At 44.6% G+C, this 14490-nt stretch overlaps 1 protein-coding gene across 1 annotated transcript in view; it reads right to left on the bottom strand.

Moving 5' to 3' along the window:
* The window catches only part of LOC146253463 (Na(+)/H(+) exchange regulatory cofactor NHE-RF2), a 28625-nt gene extending 21677 nt beyond the window's left edge, over positions 1 to 6948 (bottom strand). The window contains exons 1-2 of the mRNA XM_084678494.1: positions 6288 to 6948; positions 4891 to 5211 (exon numbers count right to left, since the gene is read on the bottom strand). Of these exons, the coding sequence (XP_084534620.1) occupies positions 4891 to 5211; positions 6288 to 6494 (528 nt within the window). The 5' untranslated portion in view covers positions 6495 to 6948. The remainder of the gene's footprint in view (positions 1 to 4890; positions 5212 to 6287) is intronic.
* Positions 6949 to 14490: the final 7542 nt, after the last annotated feature.

Raw genomic sequence — 14490 nt, 5'->3', positions numbered from 1 at the left:
AAACTGAGAAGGGCAAGGTTGGAAATCATAGCAGTTTGTTCCTATGTCAGCTTTCTCTTTCTCTCTCGGCATGTCTACACATACATCCCTCTAAACTCTCCCCTTCCCCCCTCTCTCACTCTTGGCCATTTACCCTCTTTGTCCAGCCGTTTGTCTCACTCTTTCTGGTTCTTGCGGATCATTTCAAATGTTCCCGACCTGTTGTGTCTCCCTTGCCCCTTGCCAGGCTCAGGTTGACCCGTGAGGTGTACAAAGGCCTGGTGCTCTCGCAGTGCGTGGTGTGGGGATACCAGGTTCCTTACCTATGGAGCTACAGAGCTAGCCAGTGATGAAGGACGTGTTTTGTTCGTCTCTTCGATAACGGAGTGACTACGTTCGGTTGAGTTCTAGGTTTTATACGTATGAGCAATCTGTAGACACAACGGTACTAGCAGTCTCTTTCATACATGAAGGTCAAAGGATGGTGTTTATAGTGAATAGAGAAAAACAAAGATAACATACGGCCAATGGGAGTTTGATATTATAGGCAGGCGGACACAACATCGTAACACTGTGACTGTCATCAGAACATAGTAGGTTACAGTAGGAACACACACATATATATATATATATATATATAAATATATATATATATATATATATATGAATGGATAATACGACAGAATGTATGAACAGATGATAAGGTAATAGCTGATTGGGATGAACATAAGCGCTTAGGAAATCCAATTTCTTCCACTTCCAATTTCTTCATGGAGAGGTTTCTCAATGTGGTCTGAATGCATGGACAGATGATCCCTAAAGCCTGTTTAACAAGTGTTGCTCCACCTACACACACACACACACACACACACTTCTGGGAGTGTGTGTGTGGGCTGCGTCAACCCACATACACACATGAAAGCAATCAAAGGGTGCAAGAACACATGCTCCCACGTCAAAGTGATGGAGATAGTTCTGCCTTGCAACCTTTGACACACACAGCTGATGTCGTCCACATGGGTAGGCGTCCAATCGCACGCTTTGAAGCAGACAAGGAAGGAATGCCCGGCTACGTTACACCCTTGCGTGTGTTTCTGTGTTTGTGTGTTGCTGAGGGTACCCTCTCTGTGGTGAGAAAGTGACACTGGACTCTTTGTCAAAGGGATCTGGTGACAATGGAGAATGAGACTGTACCCCTGACGGAATACCTTGAGGAGAGAGCCGTGTGTGTGTGTGTGCATGCGTGTGTGTGTGCATGCGTGTGTGCGCTCGCGCAATTAGGAGAAAAGAGAACATCCCCACGTGGTCTTCAGATGTATCCTCTTTCCTCTCCACACACCTTGGTGATGTCTGTCTCAGTATCTCTCCCTCTCTCACACACACACACACACACACGCATGCACGCACGCACAAACAGACACCATTCACCCAGATTTAATAGTAGAACTTTACAACACAAATGACTGGAGAGAAAAAAGAAACAAAGACAAAACCAAACTGACATTCAAGGCAATGTCCTCCGTCATCACCAGGCACGGCAGAGTGAAACCAGCACCTTAAGAAGCCTGAGTCAAGGCCTTGTCATTTTCTGGATCTCATTCTGAACGTAGCCTGCGAGAGCACAGAGTAGCCTTTAGCAGAACCAGGGCTTGACTGCCTTACATAAGCCTTCCAGTCACCACACACTGTCCTGTCCTGTATTGTCATTTTCCATTAAAGCCCTCCAACATGAGCTCTTGAAAAGCCTGGGCGGACACATGGGTCATAGCCAGACTGACAGGGATGTTGACCAGTTAGAGAAATATCTTATAACATTTGTGGGTTTTGTCACTGTAATTACACCCACATAGACCCAGATAAGGTTTGTGAGAGTGTTTTGAGGTTGTGGTTTCTTCTCGATTTGGTGCTACATCAGCTACTCACACACACACACAAACACACAGACACACAGACACACACAGACAGACACACACACAGACACACACATACACAGCCATAGAGTGAAGGCAGAGAGGTTTTGAGTTGGTTCGGTCCTTGGACACTCTTAGCTGTCCTACAAATCAACAGCAGAGTAAACATCAGAGGAATGTAGTGAAAAGGAGACCAGGGGGATGATAGGCCGTAAAACAGAACCTAAAAGAACAGTCAGTGTCACGTAACCTACACAAACAAACCCACACACGTGTTCGTGATTATGGCTGGTGACAGGGGTTTGCCTGCAGAACACGAGCGGCCTGGAACTTCCTGACAGGAAGTAATGGAATTCAGGTAACTCTAGGAGTCCTGCTACCATGGCAACGCTTGGGAGCCTACGCTCACTTTGTGTAGCAACTAGAGGAGTTGAGGAGATGGGATTAGAAGGGAAGAGTCTGGAGAGATGGGGAGGAGAGGAGCAGAGGTGAGGGGATGAGAGTGGAGGAGATGGGAGGAGTGAAGAGTGCAGAGGGGAGTGGAATGGAAGAGTCAGGTAGAAAATGTAAGACTAGATCATCAGCCCCCACTTTTAACCAGGTCATGACAAGACATGACATAAAGACACGAGTGTCCAGGGAGGAGACGCACACAGGCAGCCGGTCACTTCCTGTCTCCCTTTCCACCTGGCTGTTTGATGGCTGTCTTTACAGCCCTCTGAGGAGAGTGAGAACATAAAGCTGACACGTTTGGCTCAGAGGAAGTGTGAAACAGCCAGGGCTTAACACGCACACACACACACAATGTGAGGAGAATTCTCGTCCCACAGAGAACATTGCCATTTACTCTCACTTTCTTAAGTCCCCCATTGTCCCTCCGCTTTCTCCCCGTCAACCCCTATCCCCTCAGTGACTCATTCCCCCTCCCCCCATTCCCTCCCCCCACTTCTACACCCCATACACGAGGCCCCACTTCCTGACCCCCCTTCTGCCCCCCTCCAGTCTACTGCTGTCTGGACTACACAGAGCTGCAGTAGTCATGATTCTGAGGTATTCAAATATTAAAAGACATACAGATTAAACTTTGTCTTCTTGGATATTTGGGTGGATTTTCTGTGGGACGTTGACCCGTGTGGTTGGTAAAACTAACTGATTAAGACAGCAGGAGATACAAAGATCAAATACTATGATCAAACACATGCAGCGACAGATTCACTGCATGTGACATAATAGGTGGAATGTCAACAAATGAGTGAGCATGCAGAGGAAACAGAAAAAAGCACTTCTCTTACAGATGAGTGTAGGCCTGTGCAGCTGCAACAGGCCACACTTTCTGCACACACACACACACACACACACCAGTCAAACTAAGTTGATATACTGAGAAATAGCAACATTTTTGACTCGTAAAACCTTCCTAAAATGCTACTTCTTACAGCAAACAGATCCTTTTTAAACATCAGACTTTGCATTTTAGCATGCTGCTTAATGAGAGCCTGCCTAAAGCCCAGCTGATCTGCTCTTCTCCTCCCCTCCCTTTCTCGTCTCGTCTCTCCTCCTCTTTCCTCGTCTCTCCACCCCTTCTCATTCCTCCCCTATTCTCTCTCTCCCCTTCTAGTTTCTTCTCCTTCAGATGAGATTGCCTGCAGAAGTGTCTCTGCATTCTGTCTGCCTCTTCACATACCAACAAAGGGAGAGAGAGGCTTAGATTCGAAGATCCAAACATTTCCAGAGCTTAGCCGAGTCTTCTGACCCCATGGGCTGCAGATGACTAGTCTCCATGGCTCAGACAGACAGCATACAGTGTGTTTGCATGTATGCATCCAAATGTGCATCTCCCTCTCTCCTTTTATCTCTCTTTCTTGCCACTTGGAACTGATTGGCCTTGTCAGTGCTCATGTAGAAACGAGGCTGGATCGAGCACAGATATTGGCAAGCGGAGCTTAAGTAGAAACACATGTGTGAATGGAGAAAACAGCCCTCATCCTGCTGCACACGGCAGATGTAGAACAGAATCAGAGACGATCTCAGGAAAGAAGACGACCCAAAGGAAAACATATCCTGTTTTCCAAATAGAAAAACCCAAACAGAATCTGCAATAAGAAAAACATGGAGTAAAACCAAAACATACCAGTCACACTTTTTTGTTTTGCAAACCCGAGTCATCTTTCAGTCTCGTAACTCACATGACACTGCTCGCCATAAACGTAAGATATGACCACAAAGGATCCAAGACTCAAAAAGCTTCCAGCTGTGTAGAATTCAGTTCCCCCGGCCCACCGTGACCTCTCAGAGTGAGCTGCAACAGAATCAGATCACTGTCCCTGGTCAGAAGCCTGCCTGCCCAAAGGTCACAACCTTTGGCCTTTTGGTACCCTTTTGACCCCACCATGGAATCTGGAAGCAATTCATCCAGCCATGTTGCGTAATCCCAGGAGAGTAGCCTGCCATTGAGAATAAGTGGTCTCAGGGTCTGGGTTATGGTTAGAACTCTCTGCGACCCTAAATAGGCCTAATCTATCTCATCTCATCTACACCATCTGATCTGGGATCTACTGTATCTCTTGAAAAACATAATCTCCATATTCTCATGTAATCTATGAGATGGAGTGGCGATCAGTGTCGGGAGTTGGGTGAAAAGAGGCTGAAGGTCTCTGAAGGTTGAAGGTTTGGGCGACGGTAATTGGATCTATGATCTGTCTCTAAGACACCATGGTAACGTTGTTCATTGATAGAGAGCCATCGCTGACTGTTGAATGATGATCATTCAGGATCCGCTGACCAAGGGAGGCAAGATGGGTATACATGACGGATATATATTTAACTGACAGGGAGTCGCCCTCGATATCTGAAGCTAGTGTTTTTCGAAGAATAAACTAAGGTCTTATCGTCCTATTCCCAGTTTGATACAGTGGACAACTTCATCGAGCAGACGTCCCCCAGTGATGTGACCCATACGAGCGATCTGTCCCCTGATGAGGACCACCACGGCTCTACGTACCTTTTTGGCAGCCCGCGACGGCGACCTGCGGGTGGGCTTGGGCATCTCGCTGCTCAGGCCCAGGGGCAGCTTGGACACCGAGCCGTTCTCCCGCTTGGCAGGCGTGGCCGGGGGCGAGGAGGGGGCGGAGGAGCGGGTGGCCGGGACAGGGGAGGAGGGCGAGGGGGATGGAGGGGTGGAGGAGGAGGGGGGCTCGACGGTCACGCGCCGGGCCATATCCTCCGTGCAGGTGAGGCGGAGGCTCCGCATGTACTCGTCCGTCTCCCGGTCCACCACTAGCAGCCTGGTCTCCTGCTCCAGCGCCTTGATGCGCTGCACCACCTGGGTGGGGGGTGGGGGGGGGTCGGGGATGACAGAAGGACAGGATCAAACAGGGAATGAGAAGGTGAAGGAGGAAAGAGACGATAGAAAGATCCCCCTTGGCAGTAGGCTGGTTCTCAGCATAGTAAGACACCTTCTGTACATGGGACAGTCATCATGTCGCCACCACTGGAATTTTCTCATTTGGAACCCGCTGGTTTGTCAAGTCTGTTTGTCGAAGTTTGTTTATGCATGCATGCATTTTTTCTGCCTGCCTCTCTTTCTTGCATTATGCAGATGACTTAAACTACAAGAGTGTAGGCAGACGGGAGGCAGGGGGTTGCAGAGTAAACACTCTAGAGACCCTAGAGGGACTGGAACTTAAAAGAGAGTGATTGCACAGTCAGGTATGTTGTTAATGCCAACAAACTGACACTGTAAGAAACAAAACAGCAAGTAGTCTCTATCTTTGCCCTGTGTTTTTTTCCCCCATGTTAATAGTTTCAGAAAGACGTTGTAACTGGGTGTCTTTCAGTATGTTCGTGAAGCTGGGAAAATCATTATCTGAGCCTTCTGTCACCATTTGACAGCGCGCCAAGAGACGGCGCCTCCAAGATACCAAGAAACGTCCCTGAAAGTGAAACGCCAAACACAGATTAGCTGTTTAAACAGCAGTTTGATGCGGTTTGTTTAAGGTTTGTTGCTGGGTTGTCATGTCTGCGCACAACTAAAGTGATGTTGAGGTGGACTTTCGTTGGGTGTTTGTCGCTCGAGAGTCACTATTAGATGAAAGTAAAGAGTTGAGATCTGACGTTTTTTTCTGTAACCGGCTGCTATCAATTTATCTCTAGCAGAAAATAATGTCAGACTGGCTGCTTTGAGGCATATAACACTGTTGACTCAACAAGATGCTATGTTCACACGTGGGATTTCAGTCTCCCATAAAAAATGCGGCCCTGTGGTAAAAGTTCTCACCTGGATTTGGAACATGCATGTCATTCAAAGTAACTTGATTTATGAAAACTCTCACTATATGATGCCTATAATAGTGGGCAAAAGTTTAAGTTGTCCATTCATGTCAAGTTCGGTATACTCACTTGGTGGTGCGTTTCTCTTTCCACATTTTCACCGTTCACCTCAATGACACGGTCTCCAGCGTGCAGCCCCGAAGCCTCAGCGGGCGACGCGGGCTCAACTTTGCGTATGTACTGTCCACTCTTTCCTTTCTCGCCGTGCAAGTGAAACCCATACCCACTCTCCCCCTTTACCATGAAACAAAGCCGCGGTTTCAAATCGCTGGACATTTCCACAGTCCTGGAATGTCTAATTGTTTATAAGAACAGTGCTAGTTTCCAAAGTAGAGACGCCTGTTATAAATGTTTTAGTTTTTTTTACTGCTTCTCAACTTTCACAATAAAAACAACATTGTCTTGCAAACTTCCAAACGTAAATCCTCGCGCTGATAAATCACTCTCACAATACACATTACGTTTAGAGAAATCCACCACAGAACTTAAAATGTTCACAAATTCAACCCTTTAAAACGCAGGAACGACCTCGCGCTATTGTGTTGCACGGTATCCAAGCCAAGCGCAATGGTGTCGGACACTCCAAAATGTATTATTCGTATCGGCGCGCGGTTATTAGTCCATCATCACGATTAAAGCGAGTGACCCAACATTCTGCACTGCAAAAAGCAACAAGCGCTAACCACTCTCTGGACCTTCATCCATAACAACTGGTTGGGGAATAAGGATTCAATTACAGCATAAGCAGGCTTTCAGGCATATTGGATGAAGGTATAGCACCACCTGGCGACTTCCAACTATTTAAACGCTTGGTCACTTGACTTTTGTCAAAGTGTAACAATGACGCCCACAAGCGGTACACATACACTTACGCACCCACATTATAAAGAACATAATTGATTGATATCCCTCTTGGCATCGTATTAGAAAGTCATTATACAAAGAACTTCCAATAAGATTTTAAATGTGAAAACTTAGTGTAGTAGTAGTAGCCTAGTGTCGGTAGTAGTAGCCTAGTAAGTTATTGTTTATGTGATAATCATTGTTACTCAACATGTGTTGATTTCCTTACATATACAACAGGTGGCAGTACCGCGGCAGCTGCGCAGACCAGACGCGCCACAACTGAATCGAGTCCGCACGGCGGGTGTGGGCCGGATCCGCGGGAGCTACGCAGGCCAAACGCGCCACAACTAACGGAACGCTTTTCCCCCGCATAAACCTGCCACTCTATCTGACTGCAGAGTGGGAGACCGCAGGCTGCAACGTCGTTGTGATTGTTGTGATTTATGATTGTTGGTAAGTGCATTATTAGTAGGCCTGGTGTTGAAGTCATGTTAGTCTGTTAAATATTTATTTTAAACATAAAAGTTTACAAACTTTTAGTTTACACCACATTGTTCTGACAACCTCAGACGTAGCTTACGTGCTAGACAAGCTAGTAGCATAGCTACTGTTAGCTGGTACAGCAGGTTCTTTTAAACATCCACAACTAATGTGAACATGAGGCCAAATCGGTTATCTTTTCTTATTATTCACAAACATGGCTGAATATTGTGTCCATTGTGTGTTAGCTGCAACATCGTAGCCATGTTAGCGCTATAGCCACTATACCCACTCTTTTGTCTGTAGCTAGCCTAGCTGCTAGTACTAATAGTACTATACTGCTAGCTACTGCTAGCACCGACTTCTCAAGTCCAAATACATTTACTCGTTCGTACGTCAATACCATGTCTAAAGTCTCACTGTATTATACACATATAGTCTTCAACATCAACACGCTATGAAATAAAATTGAAATGAACTGGTACATAATCCCGTAACAGATGTTTTTTATGCTGTAATGTTCTCTTGTGCCTGTTTAAAATAAAATAAAACCTTTGAAAATTACAAATTGTGTGGGTATTTGTTTGGCCCTTAATTGTCTGATAGCCTAAGTATAAATCACAGACCAGGGCCAGATGAGCCCCTGAACCACACGTCATGGCATTAATAACTGTTCTGGGCCAATTCTGGGCCAGATCCGTCTCTGATCCGTAATTCCAACCTGTTCCGGTATTGGGCCGTTGGAAAGGATGAGCCCGGTCCAGGTCCGTTTAACGGATCTGCGTCAAATGCTAGTGAAGACCTGGGCCAAATCTGGCCCAAACACATTTTGCTGTCTGGGGCGGGACAAAAGTAACGAGTGTTACTTTCGTCCGGACAGGAACTCCTGACGTTTAAACCAGATTTACTTTTATACTGAAAAACTCTGACAAGACAACCTTCAGAATGTGTACAGCACTAAATAACCTGTAGATTGATCATTACTGTGACACATGAAACGTGAAACACAATTTGTAATTAGCAAAAAAGGATTGCCTCAGTAATTTACTTTACACAGTCGAAAAGTGCTTTCCGCACCTAACTGCGGCAAACGATCGTTGACGATATAACGTTAAATTTGTCAGTTCCATCAATGGTTGCGTGCTGAAGGTATAGTCATAATATGCAAGAGGAGGACCATCAATAGCGAAATCTAAGTAGAAAGACAGACTTTCTGTGCTGAACCCAACCATTACAGCACCAGGTTTGGCTCGTTGCAAATGGTACATTAACAGTTTGGTTGAACAGGAATTCTTTTTAATATGCAAAACCTTCTCAAGTCTTTTGAGGCAGGCCCATGCTGAACGTATGTTAACAATCGGTTGTGCCAGATGTTATCTTATTAGGTCGTCTGCTGGGGCACACAATCCATTCCACAGTTGCAAAGGAGAAGACATTACGTATTTTGATTGTTGAGAATCAATAAAATATAAAACCGGAAATATTATTGAAGTAAGCAAGTTTCCCGTAAGAAGTATTGTTGTGTTACACAATTTATATGCCGACTTTAAATCGCTTCACTGAATACAATAATTGACCTAAGCACCCAACCCGCCCCAGCTCCTCGGCTTGTAAGAAAAGTTAAAGGAGAATCATTAATAAACATGGAATAATAAATTACCCACAAAATGCGGGTAACATGGGTGATAGCAAGGTCTTTGTAAATAAAGTTACAATAACAAAAAATAAAAACACAAATGTATTTAATATGTCAATTCCTTAAAACTGCTATCTGGTGGTTGTTGTGGGGCTTTCGTGAACTCTGCCGACATCAAACGGGATTGGTGTATTGTTGCGTCACAATGTACAATATTCCAATACATAGATGTCATCTGAGAACTCAGATCATTTGCGATTTGACATTCAGCGTTTTAAAAGGTAAGAAAAACAGCTCCTTTCTAAAAATTGTAAACATGATTCTTGGCTCAATTGAATAATATCATTTTCTTGAATCAAAAAGGATAATATACAAAGGTATGGATGATTAGTTGAAGCTGTAAGTGCAATTGTCTCATTCTTCAACAGACTTCTAAAACTTGTAATTTCAACTGGACAACATTTTTTTCACAGATAAGTGTATAAAACCAAGATCGTCCGTGCCTAACTGAAGATCATGAGACAACTCGGCCTGAAAAGGGCTGATCCAATGTCCAACTGTGCTCCACGGCGTTCCGGAAGACTGCCCCAAGAGAGCGAAGAAGACGGTGGTGCTCCAGTCTTCTTCTCAAGGCACTCTTCCCTCCCAAAGCTGACGGTTGTCCCCCGGGCTCCCTCACTTTCTGATGTCGACACCGACAAGTTCATCATGGCAACACGTCGAGCAAAGCCTATGCGGCACCTCCTGGCCCCGATCCAGACTAGAAGTCCTACTCTTCGGTCTGACTCTCATCCCAACAAGCCTGGAAATATACCTCCACGACCTGGCAACCCAGTGCCTACTTCTACTCCCAGCAAATCTCACCTGGTTCAGAAGGAGCTGGACCTGGCTGGAGCGCCTGCCAGAGAGGTGAAACCCGGTCCCAAGAACCCCAATCCCTTAGTGCACCGAGTCCCCCTGCTGGCCAGGAGGGCTGAGATGAACAAGCCCAAGGTGGTTCCTGTCCTTGAACCAGCACCTCCCTGCCTATTTCCTGCCATTGCCAAGGGAAACGTGTCCCTGGTCAAGGCTAAGAAGCGGAAGAAGGCGAAGAAAGCCCAGACATCCAGCCTGGGCCCGTCAGGTGCCTTCTATCAGCGTAGGTTCATGCTACAATAGGTCCAGCCGGGACCGTTCCCTCTCCTCTCACCCTCCATCCCCACCCTTTTTTCATGCAACAAGGAAACATATTTGAACTGGAGCACAGCACCAATGAGCAGGACAAGTTAGCCTCTCTGGACCCAGAGAACAAGACCAGAGGTCTAGACCTGACCACCCTGCTGCTAGATAACACCGTGCTTCCTGCCCCGCCCTACGACCCAGCCCTGATACCATCCGCCTGCACTGGTGGACACCAAAAACTTGTGCCATTACGTTTATTACCTGACTTTAACGAAGCAAATCATATGTTACACAATGACATACTTCTGACTGAATAGTAAAAGCATGTTGACATCAACACAAAATAAAGATGTTTGATTTTACCATGGTTTTGTATTAGTTCCCTCTCTATCACATCAAAGGAATATCTGTCAATTTTATGATCCATACTTGTTATCATATCATAACTTGGAATGCAAATGTAGTCAGGGCTCTGAGACAATCGCTTCGTTACTTTCGCCCCAGTTCTCCCCTACGTAACACTGGTACATGTATTGTATTCCGATACTCCCCAACACTGCTGATGACGTATAGAACTCATTGCTGTGTAAGTACCAGACAAAATCAACATATTTATTATAGATGTATAAGGTGCAGGTGTCTGATACTCAAGTTGATCTCAGAAGTGCATCTCAGAAGACTGGATCATGAAATCAAGGGAGTTAAATAGTATCACAATATGGAAGGATACGTGAAGATCAGCATAGCCTTAGCAAGCACAGAAAAGGGACACTGCATGCTAGATAGCTTTTGTTTAGGTCTGTAGATATGGCTCTTATGGCTTTGACCTTCCTTCTATTTTCCTTGTTCAAAGTTGCACAGTATTATACACTTATTATTGGTAATATTGTGACCTCTGACCTACACTAGTGTCACAGGCATTTCCTAGTCACACCTTACAATTAACGTATAAGCAAACAGCATAATGACAGTTTATCAATGATACAACAAGCAACATAATTCATAGATTAATAGTTATGTTCTCATGATCTTAATATAGAGTATAGATCAATCATTGTTTATTATATTCAGAGAATACAGTCTAAAAGTAATAAAATAATCATTATCTTTAATTATTGTTGTATTGTACCTTTGATCTAAAAACGCACTTGTTCCGGTGCTACAACGGTACTTAGGAATGATTTGCTGGACCTGATGCTAGTTTCCTCCCAGGATCACAATGACTCTTATTGAGAGACTTGTTCCTCTTGTTGGTTTGTTGTAACGGATTACACATTCTTGTACTCGCTGTGAAATATTTCACTTTTGATTGCTTTACTACAGGTTCACTCTTGCACTTTTTGAGGTTCATGATGTTTTATTGTAACTTGTTTAACTACATGCTCCTATGCACTTTTGTAGAGCTCTCTCTTGGAAGTCGCTTGGGATAAAAGGGTCTGCTAAGTGAATAAATGTATATGTAAAAAACAAGATCATTCCGAATTTGGTAATCTTGAAAAGTTTGTATCTGGATCAGGGTGATCCAATCAAAAGATGTCAAAAGATGCGGGAATTCCAGCTGTTTGAACTTTGGCTGGATCTAACATTGACCAAAGCTATTACTCTGCCTCATCTATTCATATAAACTCAACAGTTTAGGTGTAGCAGAGAGGATGGAGAGGCTGACTTGCAACAATAAGCTCTTGAGTTTAAATCTCCATTCAACCTGTTGTTGTTTGCCAAACATGAAGTAATTTTGCTCTCGTGGGTCCAACTCTTGATCTTCAACAATATACATTTTTATAATATTTACACATGTAACGTAACGAGTGTTACTTTCTTCCAGACAGGAACTCCTGACATTTAAACCAGATTTACTTTTATACTGAAAAACTCTGACAAGGCAACCTTCAGAATGTGTACAGCACTAAATAACCTGTAGATTGATCATTACTGTGACACATGAAACGGGAAACACAACTTGTCATTAGCAAAAAAGGATCACCTCAGTAATTTACTTTACACACTCGAAAAGTGCTTTCCGCACCTAACTGCGGCAAACGATCGTTGACGATATAACGTGAAATTTGGCAGTTCCATCAATGGTTGCGTGCTGAAGGTATAGTCATAATATGCAAGAGGAGGACCATCAATAGCGAAATCTAAGTAGAAAGACAGACTTTCTGTGCTGAACCCAACCATTACAGCACCAGGTTTGGCTCGTTGCAAAAAGTAGGGCCTATATGGAACCAGTTTGGTTGAACAGGAATTCTTTTTAATATGCAAAACCTTCTCAAGTCCTTTGAGGCAGCCCTATGCTGAACGTATGTTAACAATCGGTTGTGCCAGATGTTATCTTATTAGGTCGTCTGCTGGGGCACACAATCCATTCCACAGTTGCAAAGGAGAAGACATTACGTATTTCAAAAAAATATTTGCAAAATATGAATGTACAACATTTTGTACATTTGATTTTGATTGTTGAGAATCAATAAAATATAAAACCGGAAATATTATTGAAGTCAGCAAGTTTCCCGTAAGAAGTATTGTTGTGTTACACAATTTATATGCCGACTTTAAATCGCTACACTGAGTAAAACAATTGACCCATAAGCACCCAACCCGCCAGCTCCTCAGCTTGAAAGCAAAGTCAAAGGAGAATCATTAATAAACATGGAATAATAAATTACCCACAAAATGCGGGTAACATGGGTGATAGCAAGGTCTTTGTCAATAAAGTTACAATAACAAAAAATAAAAACACAAATGTATTTAATATGTCAATTCCTTAAAACTGCTATCTGGTGGTTGTTGTGGGGCTTTCGTGAACTCTGCCGACATCAAACGGGATTGGTGTATTGTTGCGTCACAATGTACAATATTCCAATACATAGATGTCATCTGAGAACTCAGATCATTCGCGATTTGACATTCAGCGTTTTAAAAGGTAAGAAAAATAGCTCCTTTCTAAAAATTGTAAACCTGGTTCTTGGCTCAATTGAATAATATCATTTTCTTGAATCAAAAAGGATAATATACAAAGGTATGGATGATTAGTTGAAGCCATAAGTGCAATTGTCTCATTCTTCAACAGACTTCTAAAACTTGTCATTTCAACTGGACAACATTTTTTTCACAGATAAGTGCATAAAACCAAGATCGTCCGTGCCTAACTGAAGATCATGAGACAACTCAGCCTGAAAAGGGCTGATCCAATGTCCAACTGTGCTCCACGGCGTTCTGGAAGACTGCCCCAAGAGAGCGAAGAAGACGGTGGTGCTCCAGTCTTCTACTCAAGGCACTCTTCCCTCCCAAAGCTGACGGTTGTCCCCCGGGCTCCCTCACTTTCTGATGTCGACACCGACAAGTTCATCATGGCAACACGTCGAGCAAAGCCTATGCGGCACCTCCTGGCCCCGATCCAGACTAGAAGTCCTACTCTTCGGTCTGACTCTCATCCCAACAAGCCTGGAAATATACCTCCACGACCTGGCAACCCAGTGCCTACTTCTACTCCCAGCAAATCTCACCTGGTTCAGAAGGAGCTGGACCTGGCTGGAGCGCCTGCCAGAGAGGTGAAACCCGGTCCCAAGAACCCCAATCCATTAGTGCACCGAGTCCCCCTGCTGGCCAGGAGGGCTGAGATGAACAAGCCCAAGGTGGTTCCTGTCCTTGAACCAGCACCTCCCTGCCTATTTCCTGCCATAGCCAAGGGAAACGTGTCCCTGGTCAAGGCTCAGAAGCGGAAGAAGGCGAAGAAAGCCCATACATCCAGCCTGGGCCCGTCAGGTGCCTTCTATCAACGTAGGTTCTTGCTACAATAGGTCCAGCCGGGACCGTTCCCTCTCCTCTCACCTTCCATCCCCACCCTTTTTTCATGCAATAAGGAAACATATTTGAACTGGAGCACAGCACCAATGAGCAGGACAAGTTAGCCTCTCTGGACCAAGAGAACAAGACCAGAGGTCTAGACCTGACCACCCTGCTGCTAGATAACACCGTGCTTCCTGCCCCGCCCTACGACCCAGCCCTGATACCATCCGCCTGCACTGGTGGACACCAATAACTTGTGCCATTACGTTTATTACCTGACTTTAATGAAGCAAATAATATGTTACACAATGACATACTTCTGACTGAATAGTAAAAGCATGTTGGCATCAACACAAA

Source organism: Hypomesus nipponensis, chromosome 17 (assembly GCF_054491055.1).
Source record: "Hypomesus nipponensis isolate SF chromosome 17, ASM5449105v1, whole genome shotgun sequence".
Taxonomy (NCBI): Eukaryota; Metazoa; Chordata; class Actinopteri; order Osmeriformes; family Osmeridae; genus Hypomesus; species Hypomesus nipponensis.
Note: the sequence above shows the minus strand (reverse complement) of the source record. Positions and strands in the feature narration are given on the sequence as shown.